The 25,133-nt window shown below is 47.3% G+C and overlaps 1 protein-coding gene across 1 annotated transcript in view; it reads left to right on the forward strand.

Moving 5' to 3' along the window:
- The window catches only part of eif2ak3 (eukaryotic translation initiation factor 2-alpha kinase 3), a 78,608-nt gene that overhangs the window by 23,136 nt on the left and 30,339 nt on the right, over nucleotides 1–25,133 (forward strand). The window contains exons 2-4 of the mRNA XM_031787622.1: nucleotides 7,381–7,510; nucleotides 20,397–20,591; nucleotides 24,561–24,691. Of these exons, the coding sequence (XP_031643482.1) occupies nucleotides 7,381–7,510; nucleotides 20,397–20,591; nucleotides 24,561–24,691 (456 nt within the window). The remainder of the gene's footprint in view (nucleotides 1–7,380; nucleotides 7,511–20,396; nucleotides 20,592–24,560; nucleotides 24,692–25,133) is intronic.

Below are 25,133 nucleotides of genomic sequence, written 5' to 3' on the forward strand. Positions count from 1 at the left end.
CTCTCTCTCTCTCTCTCTCCTCTCTATGGTCTCGTGTCTCTCTCGTCTCTCTCTGTCTCTCTCTCTCTCTATTCTCTAATGTCTCTCTCTCTCTCTCTCTCTCTCTTCTCTCTCTCCTTCTCTCTCTCTTCTCCTCTCTGTCTCTCTCTCTCTCTCTCTCTCTGCCTCTCTCTCTGTCTCTCTATTCTCTCTTCTCTCCTCTCTCTCTCTATGTCTCTCTATGTCTCCTCTCCTCTCTCTCTCTCTCTCTCTCTAGTCTCTCCTCTCTCTCTCTCTCTTCTCTCCTCCTTCTCCCTCTCTCTTCTCTATGTCTCTCTCTCTATGTCTCTCTCTCTCTCTCTCTCTCTCTCTCTCTCTCTCTCTCTCTCTCTCTCTCTCTCTCTCTCTCTATGTCTCTCTCTCTCTCTGCAGCCATAACTTTCTCCAGGTGCTCCCTATGTTGCTATATTTTCATTGTGCAGGGCGCGGCTCTCCTCTCTGCTGTCTGTCTGGTCGGGGAGGGCAGAGGAGGGACATGGAAGCAGAACAGCAAACACACCAGCATGTAACCAGGGCTACTTGCTGTTGCATGGTTACAACCAGACACTCTCTCTCATTTGCTCAGAACCTGAAGAGGTGCTCCTTGATTGGCTAAGTGAGGAGCGGAGTTGTGGTGTGATTGGTTGTGGCTGGAGGCAGGCTGCTATGATTGGTCTAGATGAATGATAGGGGCTCCTTGGAGACTGTGCCAGTGTAAACATCCTGGGTACTATTCTTCAATGGAGCTGAAGACTGTTCAGCCGGAGCTCTCATGAACTGCTCTCTCTCTGTGTGTGTCTCTGTTTACCAGCTCTGGTCTCTCTGTGTGGACACTTGACTTGCCGTCTCTCTGAGGACCTCTGTTCTGTGTTTCTGTGGTGAGGAGCGTGGCTAATTGGCTGTGTTGGCACAGACGGCACTATTGTGAAACTTGTGAAATAGTACAGCGTGGGGCAGTTCTCATTCAATACTGTATGTAGTGACCAATATTATTAGTTCATCCTGACGTTGTGCCCCCCCCCCCCACGGGCCCTAGTCAAAGGGGCAGTAGGTAGGCTATCTCTTAAGAGCATTGGGCCAGTGGTGGCGCAGCGGTCTAAGGCACTGCATATCAGTGCAAGATGCGTCACTACAGACCCTGGTTCGATTCCAGCCTGTATCACAACCGGCCGTGAATGGAAGTCCCATAGGGACGTCGTTAGGGTTTGGCCGTTCGTAGGCCGTCATTGTAAATAAGAGTTTGTTCCTAACTGACTTGCCTAGTTAAATAACGGTTCAATAAAATAAATACAAATTTAAAAAGTAACAGAAAGTTTGCTGGTTCAAATCCCAGAGTTGACAAGGTGAAAAACCTATTGATGTGCCTTTGAGCAAGACTCTTTACCCTGATTGCTCCTGTATAAGAGCGTCTGCTAAATGACTTCCATGTAAATATCAACAGTAGGTCACTATATAGGGACATTTGGGACACGGTCTTCTTCTCTGTTCTATATTCAGTGTCTAAGGGGGGCGTGGCCTGCACAGTCACCCCGTCCAGCTTCCTGTGTCTCAGAATGCCTACTGCTTAGCAACAACCAATCAGCCTAATATTTTTGGCAGCGTTGTGCAGCCAATCGTGCACGTGAAAGCAAGCTTGTTTGGTGCTGCAGCGTTATGATTGGCTGAGAGGAAAACGGTTGATCTGCTGCTGCTCTAGACAGCGTGGTGGTGGTATAAATGAAAACAGATTGTGAGAGTTGATTAAAAAGAAAACAACATGTGTTAGCCTAATTATGTAAAGCAGTCCTGTGTCAGCTTTGTGGATAATAATGTTGTCTTATCAGCACCAGATTGGTTCAATGTACATGTTCAAGGGGAATCACTGTATGCTGTTGAAAAATGTCAACAGTGTGCTGAGTGGATAGGGTTGTTTCCTACTTCAGTTAAATGTCTCCTCTCCTAGCTGTCTGTAGAGCAGGCGTTTGTATACTAATGCATATATATATAAAGCAGATCAATAAGAACGGCCACTGGACAGTTGTCCGGGAGAAGAAACAAATCCCATTATGAAATAAATATTTTTAGCCTATTAATTAATAACACACCAATGGATGGAAACACATTTGACCATGCTTATTGGTCTATAGGTCATTTGCATAATTTAGTGGAATTAAATTGCGTGTGTAGTTTCCTTAGTCATTAAGACTCTTATTGATCACACGTCACAGGATATACAGCCTAGTTTGAGTGGTTAATCTGTCAGACTGCTACTGCTCCTGCTGCTGAGAGAGAGCTGCCTCTATGGCTCCTGCTGCTGAGAGAGAGCTGCCTCTACGGCTCCTGCTGCTGAGAGAGAGCTGCCTCTACGGCTCCTGCTGCTGAGAGAGAGCTGCCTCTACGGCTCCTGCTGCTGAGAGAGAGCTGCCTCTACGGCTCCTGCTGCTGAGAGAGAGCTGCCTCTATGGCTCCTGCTGCTGAGAGAGAGCTGCCTCTATGGCTCCTTCTGCTGAGAGAGAGCTGCCTCTATGGCTCCTGCTGCTGAGAGAGAGCTGCCTCTACGGCTCAAGCTGCTGAGAGAGAGCTGCCTCTACGGCTCCTGCTGCTGAGAGAGAGCTGCCTCTACGGCTCCTGCTGCTGAGAGAGAGCTGCCTCTATGGCTCCTGCTGCTGAGAGAGAGCTGCCTCTATGGCTCCTGCTGCTGAGAGAGAGCTGCCTCTACGGCTCCTGCTGCTGAGAGAGAGCTGCCTCTACGGCTCCTGCTGCTGAGAGAGAGCTGCCTCTATGGCTCCTGCTGCTGAGAGAGAGCTGCCTCTACGGCTCCTCCTGCTGAGAGAGAGCTGCTGCTACGGCTCCTCCTGCTGAGAGAGAGCTGCTGCTACGGCTCCTCCTGCTGAGAGGGAGCTGCTGCTACGGCTCCTGAGAGAGAGATCTGCTGCTACGGCTCCTCCTGCTGAGAGAGAGCTGCTGCTATGGCTCCTCCTGCTGAGAGAGAGCTGCTTCTACGGCTCCTGCTGCTGAGAGAGAGCTGCCTCTATGGCTCCTCCTGCTGAGAGAGAGCTGCCTCTACGGCTCCTCCTGCTGAGAGAGAGCTGCTGCTGCTACGGCCCCTCCTGCTGCTGACAGAGCTGCTGCTACGGCTCCTCCTGAGGGAGTGAGCTGCTGCTACGGCTCCTCCTGAGGGAGTGAGCTGCTGCTACGGCTCCTCCTGAGAGAGCTGCTGCTACGGCTCCTCCTGCTGAGAGAGCTGCTGCTACGGCTCCTCCTGAGAGAGAGAGCTGCTGCTACGGCTCCTCCTGAGAGAGAGAGCTGCTGCTACGGCTCCTGCTGCTGAGAGAGCTGCTGCTACGGCTCCTCCTGCTGAGAGAGCTGCTGCTACGGCTCGTGCTGCTGAGAGAGAGCTGCTGCTACGGCTCATGCTGAGAGAGCTGCTGCTACGGCTCCTCCTGCTGAGAGAAAGCTGCTGCTACGGCTCCTGCTGAGAGAAAGCTGCTGCTATGGCTCCTCCTGCTGAGAGAGCTGCTGCTATGGCTCCTCCTGCTGAGAGAGCTGCTGCTACGGCTCCTCCTGCTGAGAGAGCTGCTGCTACGGACCCTCCTGCTGCTGACAGAGCTGCTGCTACGGCTCCTGAGGGAGTGAGCTGCTGCTACGGCTCCTCCTGAGAGAGCTGCTGCTACGGCTCCTCCTGCTGAGAGAGCTGCTGCTACGGCTCCTCCTGAGAGAGAGAGCTGCTGCTACGGCTCCTCCTGAGAGAGAGAGCTGCTGCTACGGCTCCTCCTGCTGAGAGAGCTGCTGCTACGGCTCCTCCTGCTGAGAGAGCTGCTGCTACGGCTCGTGCTGCTGAGAGAGAGCTGCTGCTACGGCTCCTGCTGAGAGAGAGCTGCTGCTACGGCTCCTCCTGCTGAGAGAGCTGCTGCTACGGCTCGTGCTGCTGAGAGAGAGCTGCTGCTACGGCTCCTGCTGAGAGAGCTGCTGCTATGGCTCCTCCTGCTGAGAGAGCTGCTGCTACGGCTCCTCCTGCTGAGAGAGCTGCTGCTACGGCTCCTCCTGCTGAGAGAGCTGCTGCTACGGCTCCTCCTGCTGAGAGAGCTGCTGCTACGGCTCCTGCTGAGAGAGAGCTGCTGCTATTCTAAATGCAATCTTATATTTAAAACCATTTTGATGGCCACGATTTAAAAATAGCTACTATTTTTATTTCTCAACTGGTTATTGAAGCTTGTTCCCCATTAGCCTTTCAAGTGCTTCGCCTGCCTACCGTTGCCTATCAGCACGGCAAACACCACTTTGCAATGAGCTGGAGGCAGTATGCATTTTGAAAACATATGCTTAATTGGTTGAAACCTTAATATGTTACTTCATATTATGAGGCATGTCTTAACTTGCTTCAAAGTAGCAAAGCCAAAATTAATTTCTAGAAACGTGGTGGCAATTATTTTATAAAGACTTGCCTTTGAAACCATTCGCTTTTTTCTCTCATTTTCTATTGGTTTTCAAATCAACTTTCTTTCATTGTCCAGCAGCCAAAGGCACAATCCTAGTCATATTAGCATCTCTTGCTAGTTGATGATAATCCTAGTCATATTAGCATCTCTTGCTAGTTGATGATAATCCTAGTGATATTAGCATCCCATGCTAGTTGTTGATAATCCTAGTCATATTAGCATCTCATGCTAGTTGATGATAATCCTAGTCATATTAGCATCTCATGCTAGTTGATGATAATCCTAGTCATATTACCATCTCATGCTAGTTGATGATAATCCTAGTCATATTAGCATCTCTTGCTAGTTGAGGATAATCCTAGTCATATTAGCATCTCTTGCTAGTTGATGATAATCCTAGTGATATTAGCATCCCATGCTAGTTGTTGATAATCCTAGTCATATTAGCATCTCATGCTAGTTGATGATAATCCTAGTCATATTAGCATCTCATGCTAGTTGATGATAATCCTAGTCATATTAGCATCTCATGCTAGTTGATGATAATCCTAGTCATATTAGCATCTCTTGCTAGTTGAGGATAATCCTAGTCATATTAGCATCTCATGCTAGTTGATGATAATCCTAGTCATATTAGCATCTCATGCTAGTTGATGATAATCCTAGTCATATCAGCACTCCATGCTAATTGTTGATAATCCTAGTCATATTAGCACTCCATGCTAATTGATGATAGTCCTAGTCATATTAGCATCTCATGCTAGTTGATGATAATCCTAGTCATATTAGCATCTCACGCTAGTTGATGATAATCCTAGTCATATTAGCATCTCATGCTAGTTGATGATAATCCCAGTCATATCAGCATCCCATGCTAGTTGTTCCATCTTTCAATTTCTAATGGATATTTTCATCTGTCACATGAGACCGCTACCATGTGCCGTGTGCTTTTTACAACTGCGTTGTCCTGCTAATTGCATTATGGAACCAACATTTTTAAGCTAAACTTTCTGATCTGTTGCATCAGCCTCGATGCTGTTTTAAAGTTATTTTATTGTACTGGTTGTATGAATTTGGTATCTATCGTCTTGTTTGGAATAGGCTATTTCTTAGGTGAACTTTTCTACCATGGTGGGAGAGTAATTGACACAGGCTAGTGATGTTGCTGTTCTTTCCTCATCTTGTCGGCTGAGGAAAAGTAAATGCGGACAGTGATTCTAACATCTTCATAGTGCTCATCAGAGGGACGGACGCCGTTTCATCCTCGACTTGGATGTTCTGTTATTCTGAGCACCGTGGGTGGACGCCCTAATCAGGTTATTCTGAGCACCGTGGGTGGACGCCCTAATCAGGTTATTCTGAGCACCGTGGGTGGACGCCCTAATCAGGTTACTCTGAGCACCGTGGGTGGACACCCTAATCAGTTTACTCTGAGCACTGTGGGTGGACGCCCTAATCAGGTTACTCTGAGCACCGTGGGTGGACACCCTAATCAGGTTACTCTGAGCACCGTGGGTGGACGCCCTAATCAGGTTACTCTGAGCACTGTGGGTGGACGCCCTAATCAGGTTACTCTGAGCACCGTGGGTGGACGCCGTAATCAGGTTACTCTGAGCACCATGGGTGGACGCCCTAATCAGGTTACTCTGAGCACCGTGGGTGGACACCCTAATCAGGTTATTCTGAGCACCGTGGGTGGACGCCCTAATCAGGTTACTCTGAGCACCGTGGGTGGACGCCCTAATCGGGTTACTCTGAGCACCGTGGGTGGACACCCTAATCAGTTTACTCTGAGCACTGTGGGTGGACGCCCTAATCAGGTTACTCTGAGCACCGTGGGTGGACACCCTAATCAGGTTATTCTGAGCACCTTGGGTGGACGCCCTAATCAGGTTACTCTGAGCACCGTGGGTGGACACCCTAATCAGGTTATTCTGAGCACCTTGGGTGGACGCCCTAATCAGGTTACTCTGAGCACCGTGGGTGGACACCCTAATCAGGTTACTCTGAGCACCGTGGGTGGACACCCTAATCAGGTTACACACCCAATGCAATGCAATTTTTTTTTTTCAAATGTCCACATTTTTCACGAATGAAAACCCTGCTGTAGAGTACCAGAAGTAGACCAGGGAACTAATGAAACCCTGCGCTGTAGAGTACCAGAAGTAGACCGGGGAACTAATGAAACCCTGCTGTAGAGTACCAGAAGTAGACCGGGGAACTAATGAAACCCTGCTGTAGAGTACCAGAAGTAGACCAGGGAACTAATGAAACCCTGCTGTAGAGTACCAGAAGTAGACCAGGGAACTAATGAAACCCTGCTGTAGAGTACCAGAGTAGACCAGGTGTTTTTAAACAGACATCCTTACCCAGAGGGTTTTACCCTATAGGTTTTCAAGTGTGTGTGTGTGTGTGTGTGTGTGTGTGTGTGTGTGTGTGTGTGTGTGTGGTAAGGGAGGGCTGTATCTGCAGAGACCCATTGACTCACACTGATCTGACTAATCGGTGGATAAATCCCCTGCTCCGCTGATCTAATAGGTGGATAAATCCCCTGCTCCGCTGATCTAATAGGTGGATAAATCCCCTGCTCCACTGATCTCTGACTAATCGGTGGATAAATCCCCTGCTCCCTGATCTCTGATCTAATAGGTGGATAAATCCCCTGCTCCACTGATCTAATAGGTGGATAAATCCCCTGCTCCGCTGATCTAATAGGTGGATAAATCCCCTGCTCCACTGATCTCTGACTAATCGGTGGATAAATCCCCCTGCTCCACTGATCTCTGATCTAATAGGTGGATAAATCCCCTGCTCCACTGATCTAATCGGTGGATAAATCCCCTGCTCCACTGATCTAATAGGTGGATAAATCCCCTGCTCCGTTGATGCTGTGTGACTACAGGTGGCGTAGGTATTAACCCTACGGTCTTCCCTTTTTCCACAGCTCTCTGGTGATCATCAGTACTCTGGACGGTCGTATCTCAGCTCTAGACCCCTACAACCAGGGACGCAAACAGTGGGACCTAGACGTAGGGTCAGGATGTCTGGTCTCATCCAGCCTCAGCAAACCAGAGGTAACCTATGACATAACATATAACCTATGACATAACCTATAGCATATAGCCTATGACATATAACCAATGACAACCTATGACCTAACCTATAGCTTATGACATAACGTATATCCTGTGACATACAACCTATGACCTAACCTATAGCTTATGACATAACGTATATCCTGTGACATACAACCTATGACCTAACCTATAGCTTATGACATAACGTATATCCTGTGACATACAACCTATGACCTAACCTATAGCTTATGACATAACGTATATCCTGTGACATACAACCTATGACCTAACCTATAGCTTATGACATAACGTATATCCTGTGACATACAACCTATGACCTAACCTATAGCTTATGACATAACGTATATCCTGTGACATACAACCTATGACCTAACCTATAGCTTATGACATAACGTATATCCTGTGACATACAACCTATGACATAACCTATAGCATATAGCCTATGACATAACATATAGACTCTGACATAACATATAGCATATAGCCTATGACATAACATATAACCTATGACATAACATATAGCCTATTACATATAGCATATAGCCTATGACATAACATATAACCTGTGACCTAACCTATGACAACCTATGACATAACATGTGACTAACCTGTGACGTAACCTATGACATAACATATGACCTATTACCTGTGATATAACCTATAACCTGTGACATAACATATGACCTATAACCTATGACATAACATATGACCTATAACCTATGACATAACATATGACCTATAACCTGTGACATAACATATGACCTATAACCTGTGATATAACCTATAACCTATGACATAACATATGACCTATTACCTGTGATATAACCTATAACCTGTGACATAACATATGACCTATAACCTATGACATAACATATGACCTATAACCTATGACATAACATATGACCTATAACCTGTGACATAACATATGACCTATAACCTGTGATATAACCTATAACCTATGACATAACATATGACCTATTACCTGTGATATAACCTATAACCTGTGACATAACATATGACCTATAACCTATGACATGACCTATAACCTGTGATATAACCTGTGACATAACATATGACCTATAACCTATGACATAACATATGACCTATAACCTGTGATATAACCTATAACCTATGACATAACATATGACCTATAACCTGTGAAATAACCTATAACCTATGACATAACATATGACCTATAACCTGTGATATAACCTATAACCTATGACATAACATATGACCTATAACCTGTGATATAACCTATAACCTATGACATAACATATGACCTATAACCTGTGACATAACATATGACCTATAACCTATGACATAACATATGACCTATAACATGTGATATAACCTATAACCTATGACATAACATATGACCTATAACCTGTGATATAACCTATAACCTATGACATAACATATGACCTATAACCTGTGATATAACCTATAACCTATGACATAACATATGACCTATAACCTGTGATATAACCTATAACCTATGACATAACATATGACCTATAACCTGTGATATAACCTATAACCTATGACATAACATATGACCTATAACCTGTGATATAACCTATAACCTATGACATAACATATGACCTATAACCTGTGATATAACCTATAACCTATGACATAACATATGACCTATAACCTGTGATATAACCTATAACCTATGACATAACATATGACCTATATCCTGTGACATAACATATGACCTATAACCTGTGACATAACATATGACCTATAACCTATGATATAACATATAACCTATGACATAACATATGACCTGTGATATAACCTATAACCTATGACATAACATATGACCTATAACATATGACCTATAACCTGTGACATAACATATGACCTATAACCTATGACATAACATATGACCTATAACCTATGACATACCATATGACCTATAACCTATGATATAACATATGACCTATAACCTATGACATAACATATGACCTATAACCTGTGATATAACCTATAACCTATGACATAACATATGACCTATAACCTGTGATATAACCTATAACCTATGGCATAATATATGACCTATAACCTATGACATAACATATGACCTATAACCTATGACATACCATATGACCTATAACCTATGATATAACATATGACCTATAACCTATGACATAACATATGACCTATAACCTGTGATATAACCTATAACCTATGACATAACATATGACCTATAACCTGTGATATAACCTATAACCTATGGCATAATATATGACCTATAACCTGTGATTTAACCTATAACCTGTGACATAACATATGACCTATAACCTATGACATAACATATGACCTATAACCTGTGATTTAACCTATAACCTGTGACATAACATATGACCTATAACCTGTGACATAACATATAGCCTTTGAAAAGATGGCGCCGAAGAACATGGCTGAAGTTTTACATTCTCCCAACTTAATTGTGCTATTTTGTTATTTTTCCGTTTTGTGAAACTTACTTTTTTACTCATTGTGTAAATGTTGCTGCTACCGTCTCTTATGACCGAAAATAACTTCTGGACATCAGAGAAGTGATTACTCACCACGGACTGGAAGAAACGTTTTCTATTAACGATTCCGACGAGAAGGATATCCTGCTTTCACTGGAACAGGCCCAGATCCACGCCTTTCACTGGAACAGGCCCAGATCCACACCTTTCACTGGAACAGGCCCAGATCCACACCTTTCACTGGAACAGGCCCAGATCCACGCCTTTCACTGGAACAGGCCCAGATCCACGCCTTTCACTGGAACAGGCCCAGATCCACGCCTTTCACTGGAACAGGCCCAGATCCACGCCTTTCACTGGAACAGGCCCAGATCCACGCCTTTTCACTGGAACAGGCCCAGATCCACGCCTTTCACTGGAACAGGCCCAGATCCACGCCTTTCACTGGAACAGGCCCAGATCCACGCCTTTCACTGGAACAGGCCCAGATCCACGCCTTTCACTGGAACAGGCCCAGATCCACGCCTTTCACTGGAACAGGCCCAGATCCACGCCTTTCACTGGAACAGGCCCAGATCCACGCCTTTTCACTGGAACAGGCCCAGATCCACGCCTTTCACTGGAACAGGCCCAGATCCACGCCTTTCACTGGAACAGGCCCAGATCCACGCCTTTCACTGGAACAGGCCCAGATCCACGCCTTTCACTGGAACAGGCCCAGATCCACGCCTTTCACTGGAACAGGCCCAGATCCACGCCTTTCACTGGAACAGGCCCAGATCCACGCCTTTCACTGGAACAGGCCCAGATCCACGCCTTTCACTGGAACAGGCCCAGATCCACGCCTTTCACTGGAACAGGCCCAGATCCACGCCTTTCACTGGAACAGGCCCAGATCCACGCCTTTCACTGGAACAGGCCCAGATCCACGCCTTTTGCGTGAAGAAAAGACACAGGAAAAGAGGCCGCAGATCAGGCTGCCTTCTGAGGATCCGTAGGCGAGCGAGTAAACTCCCACTGCCTTCCATTCTTCTCATTAACATGCAATCATTGGACAATAAAATGGACAACCTTTGATTTAATATTATCCTCCCAACGGGATGTTTAAAAACTAACGTTTCACCGAGACGTGGCTGAACGACGATATGGACAATATAGAGCTAGCAGGATTTTCCCTGCACCGGCAGAACAGAGCCGCAACCTCTGGTAAGACGAGGGGTCTTTTTGTCAATAACAGCTGGTGCGCGATGTCTAATATTAAAGAAGTCTCGATGTATTGCTCGCCTGAGGTAGAGTACCTCAGGATAAGCTGTCGACCACACTTACTACCGAGAGAGTTCTCATCTGTATTATTCGTAGCCGTCTATTTACCACCACAGACCGATGCTGGCTCTAAGACTGCTCTCAACCAAATCTATAAGGCCATAAGCAAAGAAGAAAATGCTCATCCAGAAGCTGCGCTCCTAGTGGCCGGGGACTTTAATGCAGGAAAACTTAAATCTGTTTTACCTCATTTCTACCAGCATGTCACATGTGCAATCAGGGGGGAACAAAATCCTAGACTACATTTACCCCACACAGAGATGCATACAAAGCTCTCCCCCGCCCTCCATTCGGCAAATCTGAACATAATTCTATCTTCGTGATTCCTGCTTCCAAGCAAAAACTAATGCAGGAAGTACCAGTGACTCGCTCAATATGGAAGTGGTCAGATGATGCGGATGCTACGCTACAGGACTGTTTTGCTACCACAGACTGGAATATGTTCCAGGATTCATCCAATGACATTGAGGAATACACCACCTCAGGCATCAGCTTCATCAATAATTGCATCGATGACGTCGTCCCCACAGTACATATCCCAAAGCTACCGCTTTCAAAGAGCAGGAGACTAATCCGGACGCTTATAAGAAGTCCCGCTACGCCCTCAAACAAACCATCAAACAGGGAAAGCGTCAATACAGGATTAAGATTGAATCCTACTACACCGGCTCTGACGCTCATCGGATGTGGCAGGGCTTGAAAACTATTACGGACTACAAAGTTAAACCCAGACACAAGCTGCCCAGTGACGCGAGCCTACCATGCTCGCTTCGAGGCAAGCAACACTGAAGCATGCACGAGAGCACCAGCTGTTCTGGATGACTGTGTGATAACGCTCTTGGTAGCCAATGTGAACACAACCTTTAAACAGGTCAACATTCACAAAGCCGCTGGGCCGAATGGATTACCAGGACTTGTACTCACGGCATGCCCGGACCAACTGTTGAGTGTCTTCGCTGACATTTTCAACCTCTCCCTGACCGAGTCTTTAATACCTACAGTGGGGAGAACAAGTATTTGATACACTGCCGATTTTGCAGGTTTTCCCTACTTACAAAGCATGTAGAGGTCTGTGATTTTTATCATAGGTACACTTCAACTGTGAGAGATGGAATCTAAAACAAAAATCCAGAAAATCACTTTGTATGATTTTTAAGTAATGAATTTGCATTTTATTGCATGACATAAGTATTTGATCACCTACCAACCAGTAAGAATTCTGTCTCTCATAGACCTGTTAGTTTTTCTTTAAGAATCCCTCCTGTTCTCCACTCATTACCTGTATTAACTGCACCTGTTTGAATTCATTACCTGTATAAAAGACACCTGTCCACACACTCAATCAAACAGACTCCAACCTCTCCACAATGGCCAAGACCAGAGATCTGTGTAAGGACATCAGGGATAAAATTATAGACCTGCACAAGGCTGGGATGGGGCTACAGGACAATAGACAAGCAGCTTGGTGAGAAGGCAACAACTGTTGACGGTCAAGATGACGGTCAATCACCCTCGGTATGGGGCTCCATGCAAGATCTCACCTCGTGGGGCATCAATGATCATGAGGAAGGTGAGGGATCAGCCCTGAACTACACGGCAGGACCTGGTCAATGACCTGAAGAGAGCTGGGACCACAGTCTCAAAGAAAACCATTAGTAACACACTACGCCGTCATGGATTCAAATCCTGCAGCTCACGCAAGGTCCCCCTGCTCAAGCCAGCGCATGTCCAGGCCCGTCTGAAGTTTGCCAATGACCATCTGGATGATCCAGAGGAGGACTGGGAGAAGGTCATGTGGTCTGATGAGACAAAAATATAGCTTTTTGGTCCGAACTCCACTCGCTGTGTTTGGAGGAAGAAGAAGGATGAGTACAACCCCAAGAACACCATCCCAACCGTGAAGCATGGAGGTGGAAATATCATTATTTGGGGATGCTTTTCAGCAAAGGGGACAGGATGACTGCACCGTATTGAGGGGAGGATGGATGGGGCCATGTATCGTGAGATCTTGGCCAACAACCTCCTTCCCTCAGAAAGAGCATTGAAGATGGGTCGTGGCTGGGTCTTCCAGCATGACAACGACCCGAAACACACAGCCAGGGCAAGTAAGGAGTGGCTCCGTAAGAAGCTTCTCAAGGTCCTGGAGGGGCCTTCTGCTTTTCTGATGTATCAAATACTTATGTCATGCAATAAAATGCAAATTAATTACTTAAAAATTACTTTCAAAAATCATTTCTGGATTTTTGTTTTAGATTCTATCGCTCACAGTTGAAGTGTACCTATGATAAAAATTACAGACCTCTACATGCTTTGTAAGTAGGAAATCCTGCAAAATCGGCAGTGTATCAAATACTTGTTCTCCCCACTGTACATGTTTCAAGCAGACCACTATAGTCCCTGTGCCCACGCACTACATAACCCCACACGCACTACATAACCCCACACGCACTACATAACCCCACACGCACTACATAACCCCACACGCACTACATAACCCCACACGCACTACATAACCCCACACGCACTACATAACCCCACGCGCGCTACATAACCCCGCGCGCTACATAACCCCACGCGCTACATAACCCCACACACACTACATAACCCCACACGACATAACCCCACACACACTACATAACCATACACTACATAACCCCACACGCACTACATAACCACACATACTACAAAACCACACACTACATAACCACACACACTACATAACCCCACACGCACTACATAACCATACACTACATAACCCCACACACACTACATAACCCCACACACACTACATAACCATACACTACATAACCCCACACGCACTACATAACCACACATACTACAAAACCACACACTACATAACCACACACACTACATAACCCCACACACACTACATAACCATACACTACATAACCCCACACGCACTACATAACCACACATACTACAAAACCACACACTACATAACCATACACTACATAACCCCACACGCACTACATAACCATACACTACATAACCCCACACGCACTACATAACCACACATACTACATAACCATACACTACATAACCCCACACGCACTACATAACCACACACACTACATAACCACACATACTACATAACCATACACTACATAACCCCACACGCACTACATAACCACACATACTACATAACCATACACTACATAACCCCACACGCACTACATAACCACACATACTACAAAACCACACACTACATAACCATACACTACATAACCCCACACGCACTACATAACCACACACACTACATAACCCCACACGCACTACATAACCATACACTACATAACCCCACACGCACTACATAACCACACATACTACAAAACCACACACTACATAACCACACACACTACATAACCCCACACGCACTACATAACCATACACACTACATAACCCCACACGCACTACATAACCATACACTACATAACCCCACACACACTACATAACCCCACACGCACTACATAACCATACACTACATAACCCCACACACACTACATAACCCCACACGCACTACATAACCATACATATATAATATAACCTATAACATACAAACAGTATGTACACATCATATATAATATAACCTATAACATACAAACAGTATGTACACAACATATATAATATAACCTATAACATACAAACAGTATGTACACAACATATATAATATAACCTATAACATACAAACAGTATGTACACATCATATATAATATAACATACGAACAGTGGGACCTAAACGAAGACATAGGGTCAGGATGTCTGGTCTCATCCAGCCTCAGCAAACCACGGAGTGTACAAAACATGGGGACAGACTGACCAGGTGAATCCAGGTGAAAGATATGATCCCTTGTTGATGTCATTTGTTAAATCCACTTCAATCAGTGTAGCTGAAGGGGAGGAGACAGGTTAAAGAAGGACTTTTAAGCCTTGAGACAAATGAGATGGGGGTGAATGTCACACATACACATGTTCAGACATTCACCCCCATGTTCAGACATTCACCCCCATGTTCAGACATTCACCCCCATGTTCAGACATTCACCCCCATGTTATACTATCTGTTGTGGGGACTTTTGTGGATGTTAAGTTCCCACAAGGATAGAAGAACAGACACAGGCGCGCGCACGCACAGGCACGCATAGGCACACACGCACGCACAGGCACGCATAGGCACACACACACACACACACACACACACACAGAGACACAAAAACAGGCTTACACCTACACAGAAACAGTTGAAAGGCTATAGAGTGAAGAGTAGCCTGCAGCTACTGGGTAAGGCTGTCTGTTTAAAAACACACCCTCTGGGTAAGGCTGTCTGTTTAAACACACACCCTCTCTGGGTAAGGCCTTCTGTTTAAAAACACACCCTACTGGGTAAGGCCGTCTGTTTAAAAACACCCTCTCTGGGTAAGGCTGTCTGTTTAAACACACCCTCTGGGTAAGGCTGTCTCTAAGTAGTGGAGTGTTTGACGAGGGGCCCGGTGTGACGAGGGGCCCGGTGTGACGAGGGGCCCGGTGTGATGCCCTAGGAATACCATTGTATCTCATGTTATTGTTCTACATTCTAAAGCCTAAATGTCCACAAGCTTTAAACTAGCTGCAGAGGGAGGAGTGTGGTTGTGCATGTCGGTCTGTCAGACAGTCATTGTGAATAAGAATTTGTTCTCAACGGACCTGGCTGGTAAAATAAAGGTACCAAAAAAATATGGGTGAGGGGACGTTAGTGTGTTGACACGAGAGCATCTCATACCTTCTCACCCGTTCAAATCCCCAACTCCCTGGGATGCCCGACTGCAAGGGATCCATCGCTTTGATTCTCTCAGAGCCCCAGCTGGCCCCTCCCCCAGCCCCAAAGCTATGCAACAGTACGGTGTGATAAGCGGTCGGCGCGGTGTCCCTCAGGCACCAGTCTGCTTGGTGATTAGGGGGGTTGCCCCCGCACCATTGGTTGTTAGGGCCGTGCAGGGAGGAGCAGTCACCTATAGGAGCACAGAGAATATTGAGGAGAGAGAGATGGGGAGGGGATCAACTAGAATGTTGAGGAGAGAGGGAGAGACAGGGAGGGGATCAACTAGAATGTTGAGGAGAGAGGGAGAGACAGGGAGGGGATCAACTAGAATGTTGAGGAGCGAGAGAGAGACAGGGAGGGGATCAACTAGAATGTTGAGGAGAGAGAGAGACTGGGAGGGAATCAACTAGAATGTTGAGGAGAGAGAGAGCGAGACAGGGAGGGGATAAACTAGAATGTTGAGGAGAGAGAGAGAGAGAGAGACAGGGAGGGGATCAACTAGAATGTTCAGGAGAGAGAGAGACGGGGAGGGGATCAACTAGAATATTGAGGAGAGAGGGAGAGACAGGGAGGGGATCAACTAGAATGTTGAGGAGCGAGAGAGAGACAGGGAGGGGATCAACTAGAATGTTGAGGAGAGAGAGAGACTGGGAGGGAATCAACTAGAATGTTGAGGAGAGAGAGAGCGAGACAGGGAGGGGATAAACTAGAATGTTGAGGAGAGAGAGAGAGAGAGAGAGACAGGGAGGGGATCAACTAGAATGTTCAGGAGAGAGAGAGACGGGGAGGGGATCAACTAGAATATTGAGGAGAGAGAGATGGGGAGGGGACCAACTAGAATATTGAGGAGAGAGCGAGAGAGACGGGGATCAACTAGAATGTTGAGAGAGAGAGAGACAGGGAGGGGATCAACTAGAATGTTGAGGAGAGGGAGACGGGGAGGGGATCAACTAGAATGTTGAGAGAGAGATGAGGAGGGGACCAACTAGAATATTGAGGAGAGAGATGAGGAGGGGACCAACTAGAATATTGAGGAGAGAGAGAGACAGGGAGGGGATCAACTAGAATATTGAGGAGAGAGAGATGGGGAGGGGACCAACTAGAATATTGAGGAGAGAGAGAGAGAGAGAGAGAGAGAGACAGGGAGGGGATCAACTAGAATGTTGAGGAGAGAGAGAGACGGGGATCAACTAGAATGTTGAGAGAGAGAGAGAGACAGGGAGGGGATCAACTAGAATGTTGAGGAGAGGGAGACGGGGATCAACTAGAATGTTGAGGAGAGAGAGATGAGGAGGGGACCAACTAGAATATTGAGGAGAGAGATGAGGAGGGGACCAACTAGAATATTGAGGAGAGAGAGAGACAGGGAGGGGATCAACTAGAATGTTGAGGAGAGGGAGACGGGGAGGGGATCAACTAGAATGTTGAGGAGAGAGAGATGAGGAGGGGACCAACTAGAATATTGAGGAGAGAGATGAGGAGGGGACCAACTAGAATATTGAGGAGAGAGAGAGACAGGGAGGGGATCAACTAGAATGTTGAGGAGAGAGAGAGAGACGGGGAGGGGATCAACTAGAATGTTGAGGAGAGAGAGAGAGACGGGGAGGGGATCAACTAGATTGTTGAGGAGAGAGAGAGAGATGGGGAGGGGATCAACTAGAATGTTGAGGAGAGAGAGAGAGAGAGACAGGGAGGGGACCAACTAGAATATTGAGGAGAGAGAGAGACGGGGATCAACTAGAATGTTGAGGAGAGAGAGAGACGGGGAGGGGATCAACTAGAATGTTGAGGAGAGAGAGAGACGGGGATCAACTAGAATGTTGAGGAGAGAGAGAGACGGGGATCAACTAGAATGTTGAGGAGAGAGAGAGACGGGGAGGGGATCAACTAGAATGTTGAGGAGAGAGAGAGACAGGGAGGGGATCAACTAGAATGTTGAGGAGAGAGGGAGAGACAGGGAGGGGATCAACTAGAATGTTGAGGAGAGAGAGAGAGATGGGGAGGGGACCAACTAGAATTTTGAGGAGAGAGAGACGGGGAGGGGATCAACTAGAATGTTGAGGAGAGAGAGAGAGAGAGAGACGGGGAGGGGATCAACTAGAATGTTGAGGAGAGACTGGGAGGGGATCAACTAGAATGTTGAGGAGAGAGAGAGACGGGGAGGGGATCAACTAGAATGTTGAGGAGAGAGAGAGAGAGACAGGGAGGGGATCAACTAGAATGTTGAGGAGAGACTGGGAGGGGATCAACTAGAATGTTGAGGAGAGAGAGAGAGAGAGACAGGGAGGGGATCAACTAGAATGTTGAGGAGAGAGACGGGGAGGGGATCAACTAGAATGTTGAGGAGAGAGAGAGAGAGGGGATCAACTAGAATGTTGAGGAGAGAGAGAGAGAGACAGGGAGGGGACCAACTAGAATATTGAGGAGAGAGAGAGACGGCGATCAACTAGAATGTTGAGGAGAGAGAGAGACGGCGATCAACTAGAATGTTGAGGAGAGAGAGAGACTGGGAGGGGATCAACTAGAATGTTGAGGAGAGAGAGAGAGACGGGGAGGGGTCAACTAGAATGTTGAGGAGAGAGAGATGGGGAGGGGACCAACTAGAATGTTGAGGAGAGAGAGACAGGGAGGGGATCAACTAGAATGTTGAGGAGAGAGAGAGACGGGGAGGGAATCAACTAGAATGTTGAAGAGAGAGAGAGACGGGGAGGGGAGGGGATCAACTAGATTGTTGAGGAGAGAGAGAGAGACTGGGAGGGGATCAACTAGATTGTTGAGGATAGACGGGGAGGGGAGGGGATCAACTAGACAGCATTGTCTGTAGAAATGAGCTGTCATTTCAAAAGAGAGCGATGGAGGAAGAGAGGGATGTAGGGGGGAGGAAGAGGGATGGAGAGATGCCGGTGTGGAGTGAGTCATGCGAGGGGGGTAGGGAGGGAGGGAGGTGGTGAGTGTGATTAGGATGAGGTAATGCTTTAGCCCAGGGATGATGTCATCCCACAGCCCAGACCCCCCCCCCCCCAAACACATACTTTATGCACCTTGTGGGGACCTAACATGTATTTCCATTCTAAATCCTATTTTCTCTAACCACTTCACCCTAAACTTCACTCCTAACCCTAACCCTAACCCTAACCACTTCACCCTAAACTTAACTCCTAACCCTAACCCTAACCACTTCACCCTAAACTTAACTCCTAAACCTAATTCTAGCCTTAACCTTAACCCTAATCTAAACCTAACCCTAATTTTAACCTAAACCTAACCCTAATTTTAACCTAAACCTAACCCTAATTGTGACCCTAAAACTATCCCCATAACTTAAAACAGCCCTTCCACTCATGGGGATGTGGGCAATGTCCCCTTGTTTTACTACCTTTGTGGGGAATTTTGGGGATTTCAGGTCCCCAGGAAGATAGTAACACTCACTCTCAGGACCCCAGGAAGATAGATAGTAACACTCACTCTCAGGACCCCAGGAAGATAGACAGTAACACTCACTCTCAGGACCCCAGGAAGATAGACAGTAACACTCACTCTCAGGACCCCAGGAAGATAGATAGTAACACTCACTCTCAGGACCCCAGGAAGATAGATAGCAACACTCACTCTCAGGACCCCAGGAAGATAGTAACTCTCACTCTCAGGACACCAGGAAGATAGCAACACTCACTCTCAGGACCCCAGGAAGATAGTAACACTCACTCTCAGGACCCCAGGAAGATAGTAACACTCACTCTCAGGACCCCAGGAAGATAGATAGTAACACTCACTCTCAGGACCCCAGGAAGATAGATAGCAACACTCACTCTCAGGACCCCAGGAAGATAGTAACACTCACTCTCAGGACCCCAGGAAGATAGATAGTAACACTCACTCTCAGGACCCCAGGAAGATAGATAGCAACACTCACTCTCAGGACCCCAGGAAGATAGTAACACTCACTCTCAGGACCCCAGGAAGATAGTAACACTCACTCTCAGGACCCCAGGAAGATAGTAACTCTCACTCTCAGGACCCCAGGAAGATAGCAACACTCACTGTGAAACATGGGATGTATTTGATCTGTAAATAATAGCCTGATGAGATCAGTGAATCATTAACATGTGTTTTCCCTCTGTCTCTTCCCTCTGTCTCCTCCAGGTTCTCATGTTGGTTATTAACTGGTGCCCCTGTTTCAACAAGTGTTGAATGAATTAATAGATGATATATTTTCTGTACCTGTCTCCGTCTCCAGGTGTTTGGTAATAAGATGTTCATCCCATCATTGGACGGAGAGTTGTTCCAGTGGAATAGAGACAGAGAGAGCATGGAAGCTGTTCCCTTCAGTGTCGAGTCTCTCCTGGAGTCGTCCTTTCGCATCGGGGAAGACACGGTCCTGGTGGGGGGAAAGAGTCTCACGAGCTACGGTCTGGGAGCCTACAGCGGCAAGGTGAGAGGTCAGAGGTTAGGTCCTGGTGGGGAGGCAAGACCCTGACCACTTACAGTCTAGGAGTCTACAGTGGCAAGGTCAGAGGTTAGGTCCTGGGAGTTGGCAGATTGGCGGTACCATGATCACATCTTTCCGTAGTGGTCCAACCGTTCAGACGCTACAGATGTTTTCGCGAGACTGATTTGCTGTTTGTCTCCTGGTCTGACAAACACCCCTGTAGCTCGGCCACCTTCCACCCCTGTAGCTCGGCCACCTTCCACCCCTGTAGCTCGGCCACCTTCCACCCCTGTAGCTCGGCCACCTTCCACCCCTGTAGCTCGGCCACCTTCCACCCCTGTAGCTCGGCCACCTTCCACCCCTGTAGCTCGGCCACCTTCCACCCCTGTAGCTCGGCCACCTTCCACCCCTGTAGCTCGGCCACCTTCCACCCCTGTAGCTCGGCCACCTTCCACCCCTGTAGCTCGGCCACCTTCCATTCCACCCCTGTAGCTCGGCCACCTTCCACCCCTGTAGCTCGGCCACCTTCCACCCCTGTAGCTCGGCTACCTTCCAGATGCTGAAGGCCGACATTTGAGGATGCAGTGGATTCAGACACAGCCCATGCAAAAACAAAATGATATTTCTACCTTAAACATATTTTGACAGATTTTTTTATTCTGATATTAAAATATTAAACTCTTCCGTTAAACCGTTTGGACATTGCTCCATCTGACTACTGTGTGCCGCCATCTTGATAACGTGTCTTCAATGGCATCACTTGAATGGTTCGTCTGACAGGCTGCCCAAACTACACTGAACAAAATCATAGTGTTGGTCCCATGTTTCATGAGCTGAAATTAAAGATCCCAGAAATGTTCCATACGCAAAAAAATATGATTTCTCTCAAATGTTGGGCACAGATTTGTTTCCAACCCTGTTAGTGAGCGTTTCTACTTTTCCAAGATAAACTATCCACCTGACAGGTGTGGCATATCAAGAAGCTGATAAAACAGCATGATCATTACACAGGTGCACCTTGTGCTGGGGACAATAAAAGGCCACTCTATAATGTGCTGTTTTGTCATACAACACAATGCCACAGATGTCTCATGTTTTGAGTGAGCGTGCAATTGGCATACTGACTGCAGGAATGTCCACCAGAGCTGTTGCCAGATAATCTAATGTTATTTTTGTTCAGTGTACAATGCAGGTGTCCTTTTAAAGGCTGTATCCTGTTAGAGACTAGCCAGGTAACATGGCATGAATGAAGCTGTGCAAGGTGGGCTATCACAGCCAGCTAGTCCAAAACCACAGCAAGCTCGGCTATCATTGGTGGATATTGTGCTAGCTAGTGAGGTTAGCGGAACAGCTTGCTACCGTGCAGGGTTTCACTATGGATTATGGATTTCACTACGTAGCATCATTTGGTACATCTCACAACTAGCTGGGATTGATTTAATATGACTGTTAACAGCCCTACATGTCTGGAGCGAACTCTTTCAGAACAGACAGACAGCTAGCTAGCTAGATAGATTTTAATAATCCTTTTTCTAGCTAGCCGTGTCTAGCCCAGCTAGCTAGCTAGCCTCTACTATGTTTGGTACATCTGAAGTCCCTCACTGTAAACCATATTGAATACCGTTCCATGCACGATCTGCCTGCAAAAGTGACTATCATTATTGTGGGCATTGCCATGCAGTTAGCTAGCATACTAACCTTGTCAGCACGGTGATTCGATCCAGCAACCTTTCGGTTACTGGCTCAACGCACTAACCACTAGGCTACCTGCTGGCTACTGGCCCAACGCCTCTAACCACTAGGCTACCTACTGGTTACTGGCCCAACACTCTAACCACTAGGCTACCTGCTGGCTACTGGCCCAACGCTCTAACCACTAGGCTACCTGCTGGTTACTGGCCCAACTCTCTAACCACTAGGCTACCTGCTGGTTCTGGCCCAATGCTCTAACCACTAGACTCTAACCACTAGACTAACTGCTGGTTCTGGTCCAACGCTCTAACCACTAGGCTCTAACCACTAGACTACCTGCTGGTTCTGGCCCAACGCTCTAACCACTAGGCTCTAACCACTAGACTACCTGCTGGTTCTGGCCCAACGCTCTAACCACTAGACTCTAACCACTAGACTACCTGCTGGTTCTGGCCCAACGTTCTAACCACTAGACTCTAACCACTAGACTACCTGCTGGTTCTGGCCCAACGTTCTAACCACTAGACTCTAACCACTAGACTACCTGCTGGTTCTGGTCCAACGCTCTAACCACTAGACTACCTGCTGGTTCTGGCCCAACGCTCTAACCACTAGACTCTAACCACTAGACTACCTGCTGGTTCTGGCCCAACGCTCTAACCACTAGACTCTAACCACTAGACTACCTGCTGGTTCTGGTCCAACGCTCTAACCACTAGACTCTAACCACTAGACTACCTGCTGGTTCTGGCCCAACGCTCTAACCACTAGACTCTAACCACTAGACTACCTGCTGGTTCTGGCCCAACGCTCTAACCACTAGACTCTAACCACTAGACTACCTGCTGGTTCTGGCCCAACGTTCTAACCACTAGACTCTAACCACTAGGCTAAACACATGTGCAAGTTGTTTTTTGACTGGACTATACAGCCTTATGCGATGTGATCTACATCATACATTTAGCTAGCTTACTAATGTTGTGTACAAGTAGCCTATAGCTGAATGAGCTCAATGTCTGATCCAAAAGCCATATACATAGGTGTGGACGCTCTACCATTCCCATGACGTTGTTTCAATATGGCCACATCTCTCTCAGCTTGTGCTCGGCGCCGCGGCCACATCTCTCAGCTTGTGCTCGGCGCCGCGGCCTCATCTCTCAGCTTGTGCTCGGCGCCGCGGCCACATCTCTCAGCTTGTGCTCGGCGTCGCGGCCACATCTCTCAGCTTGTGCTCGGCGCCGCGGCCACATCTCTCAGCTTGTGCTCGGCGCCGCGGCCACATCTCTCAGCTTGTGCTCGGCGCCGCGGCCACATCTCTCAGCTTGTGCTCGGCGCCGCGGCCACATCTCTCAGCTTGTGCTCGGCGCCGCGGCCACATCTCTCAGCTTGAAAAACGTCAAATATTATGTTCTAATAGCATTTTCACAACATCACGTTCAACAAGGATACCTAACATTGACATGTAAAACAATGTTGTAGACTGATTTGAGCATTTCACTTTAAACAGGAAATCTTTGTCCTTCTCTCTCTTTCCCTCCTGTCCTCTTTGTCCTCTCTCTCTCCTGCCCCCTCTCCTCTTGTCTCTCTCTCTCCTGCCCCCTCTCCTTTTGTCCTTCTCGCTCTCCTGCCCCCTCTCCTTTTGTCCTTCTCGCTCTCCTGCCCCCTCTCCTCTTGTCTCTCTCTCTCCTGCCCCATCTCCTCTTGTCTCTCTCTCTCCTGCCCCATCTCCTCTTGTCTCTCTCTCCTGCCCCCTCTCCTCTTGTCTCTCTCTCCTGCCCCCTCTCCTCTTGTCCTTCTCTCTCTCCTGCCCCCTCTCCTCTTGTCTCTCTCTCTCCTGCCCCATCTCCTCTTGTCCTTCTCTCTCTCGTGCCCCATCTCCTCTTGTCCTTCTCTCTCTCTCTCCTGCCCCATCTCCTCTTGTCCTTCTCTCTCTCTCTCCTGCCCCCTCTCCTCTTGTCCTTCTCTCTCTCTCTCCTGCCCCCTCTCCTCTTGTCCTTCTCTCTCTCTCTCCTGCCCCCTCTCCTCTTGTCCTTCTCTCTCTCTCTCCTGCCCCCTCTCCTCTTGTCCTTCTCTCTCTCTCTCTCTCCTGCCCCCTCTCCTCTTGTCCTTCTCTCTCTCTCTCCTGCCCCCTCTCCTCTTGTCCTTCTCTCTCTCTCTCCTGCCCCCTCTCCTCTTGTCCTTCTCTCTCTCTCTCCTGCCCCCTCTCCTCTTGTCCTTCTCTCTCTTTCTCCCCCTCCCCCTCCCCCTTCCTTCCCTCCTGTTCCCTTTCCTCTGTCTTAGCTGAGGTATATCTGCTCAGCAGTTGGCTGTAGCCGCTGGGGGGAGGAGGAAACAGAGCCTGAGGATGTGTTGTTGCTGCAGAGAACCCAGAAGACCGTCAGGGCCGTGCGACCACGCTCTGGCTTGGAGAAGTGAGTCATAACTAACACAAATCCCATCCACCTGACTATCCTACCCCGACCATCTTTATGACATAACCCCAGTACTTCCTGTCCTATATTAACCTTATATCTGTAGTGCTAGTTAGTTACGTAGTTAGAGGGATTCTAGCTAACAGTGTTCTGATGTTCTCTCCCTAGGTGGAACGGTAACATTCTGGTTCTCTCTCTCTCTAGGTGGAACGGTAACATTCTGGTTCTCTCTCTCTCTAGGTAGAACTGTAACATTCTGGTTCTCTCTCTCTCTAGGTAGAACTGTAACATTCTGGTTCTCTCTCTCTCTCTAGGTAGAACTGTAACATTCTGGTTCTCTCTCTAGGTGGAACTGTAACACTCTAGTTCTCTTTCTCTCTAGGTGGAACTGTAACACTCTGGTTCTCTCTCTCTCTAGGTGGAACTGTAACACTCTGGTTCT

This window comes from Oncorhynchus kisutch, linkage group LG14 (assembly GCF_002021735.2).
Source record: "Oncorhynchus kisutch isolate 150728-3 linkage group LG14, Okis_V2, whole genome shotgun sequence".
Classification (NCBI taxonomy): domain Eukaryota; kingdom Metazoa; phylum Chordata; class Actinopteri; order Salmoniformes; family Salmonidae; genus Oncorhynchus; species Oncorhynchus kisutch.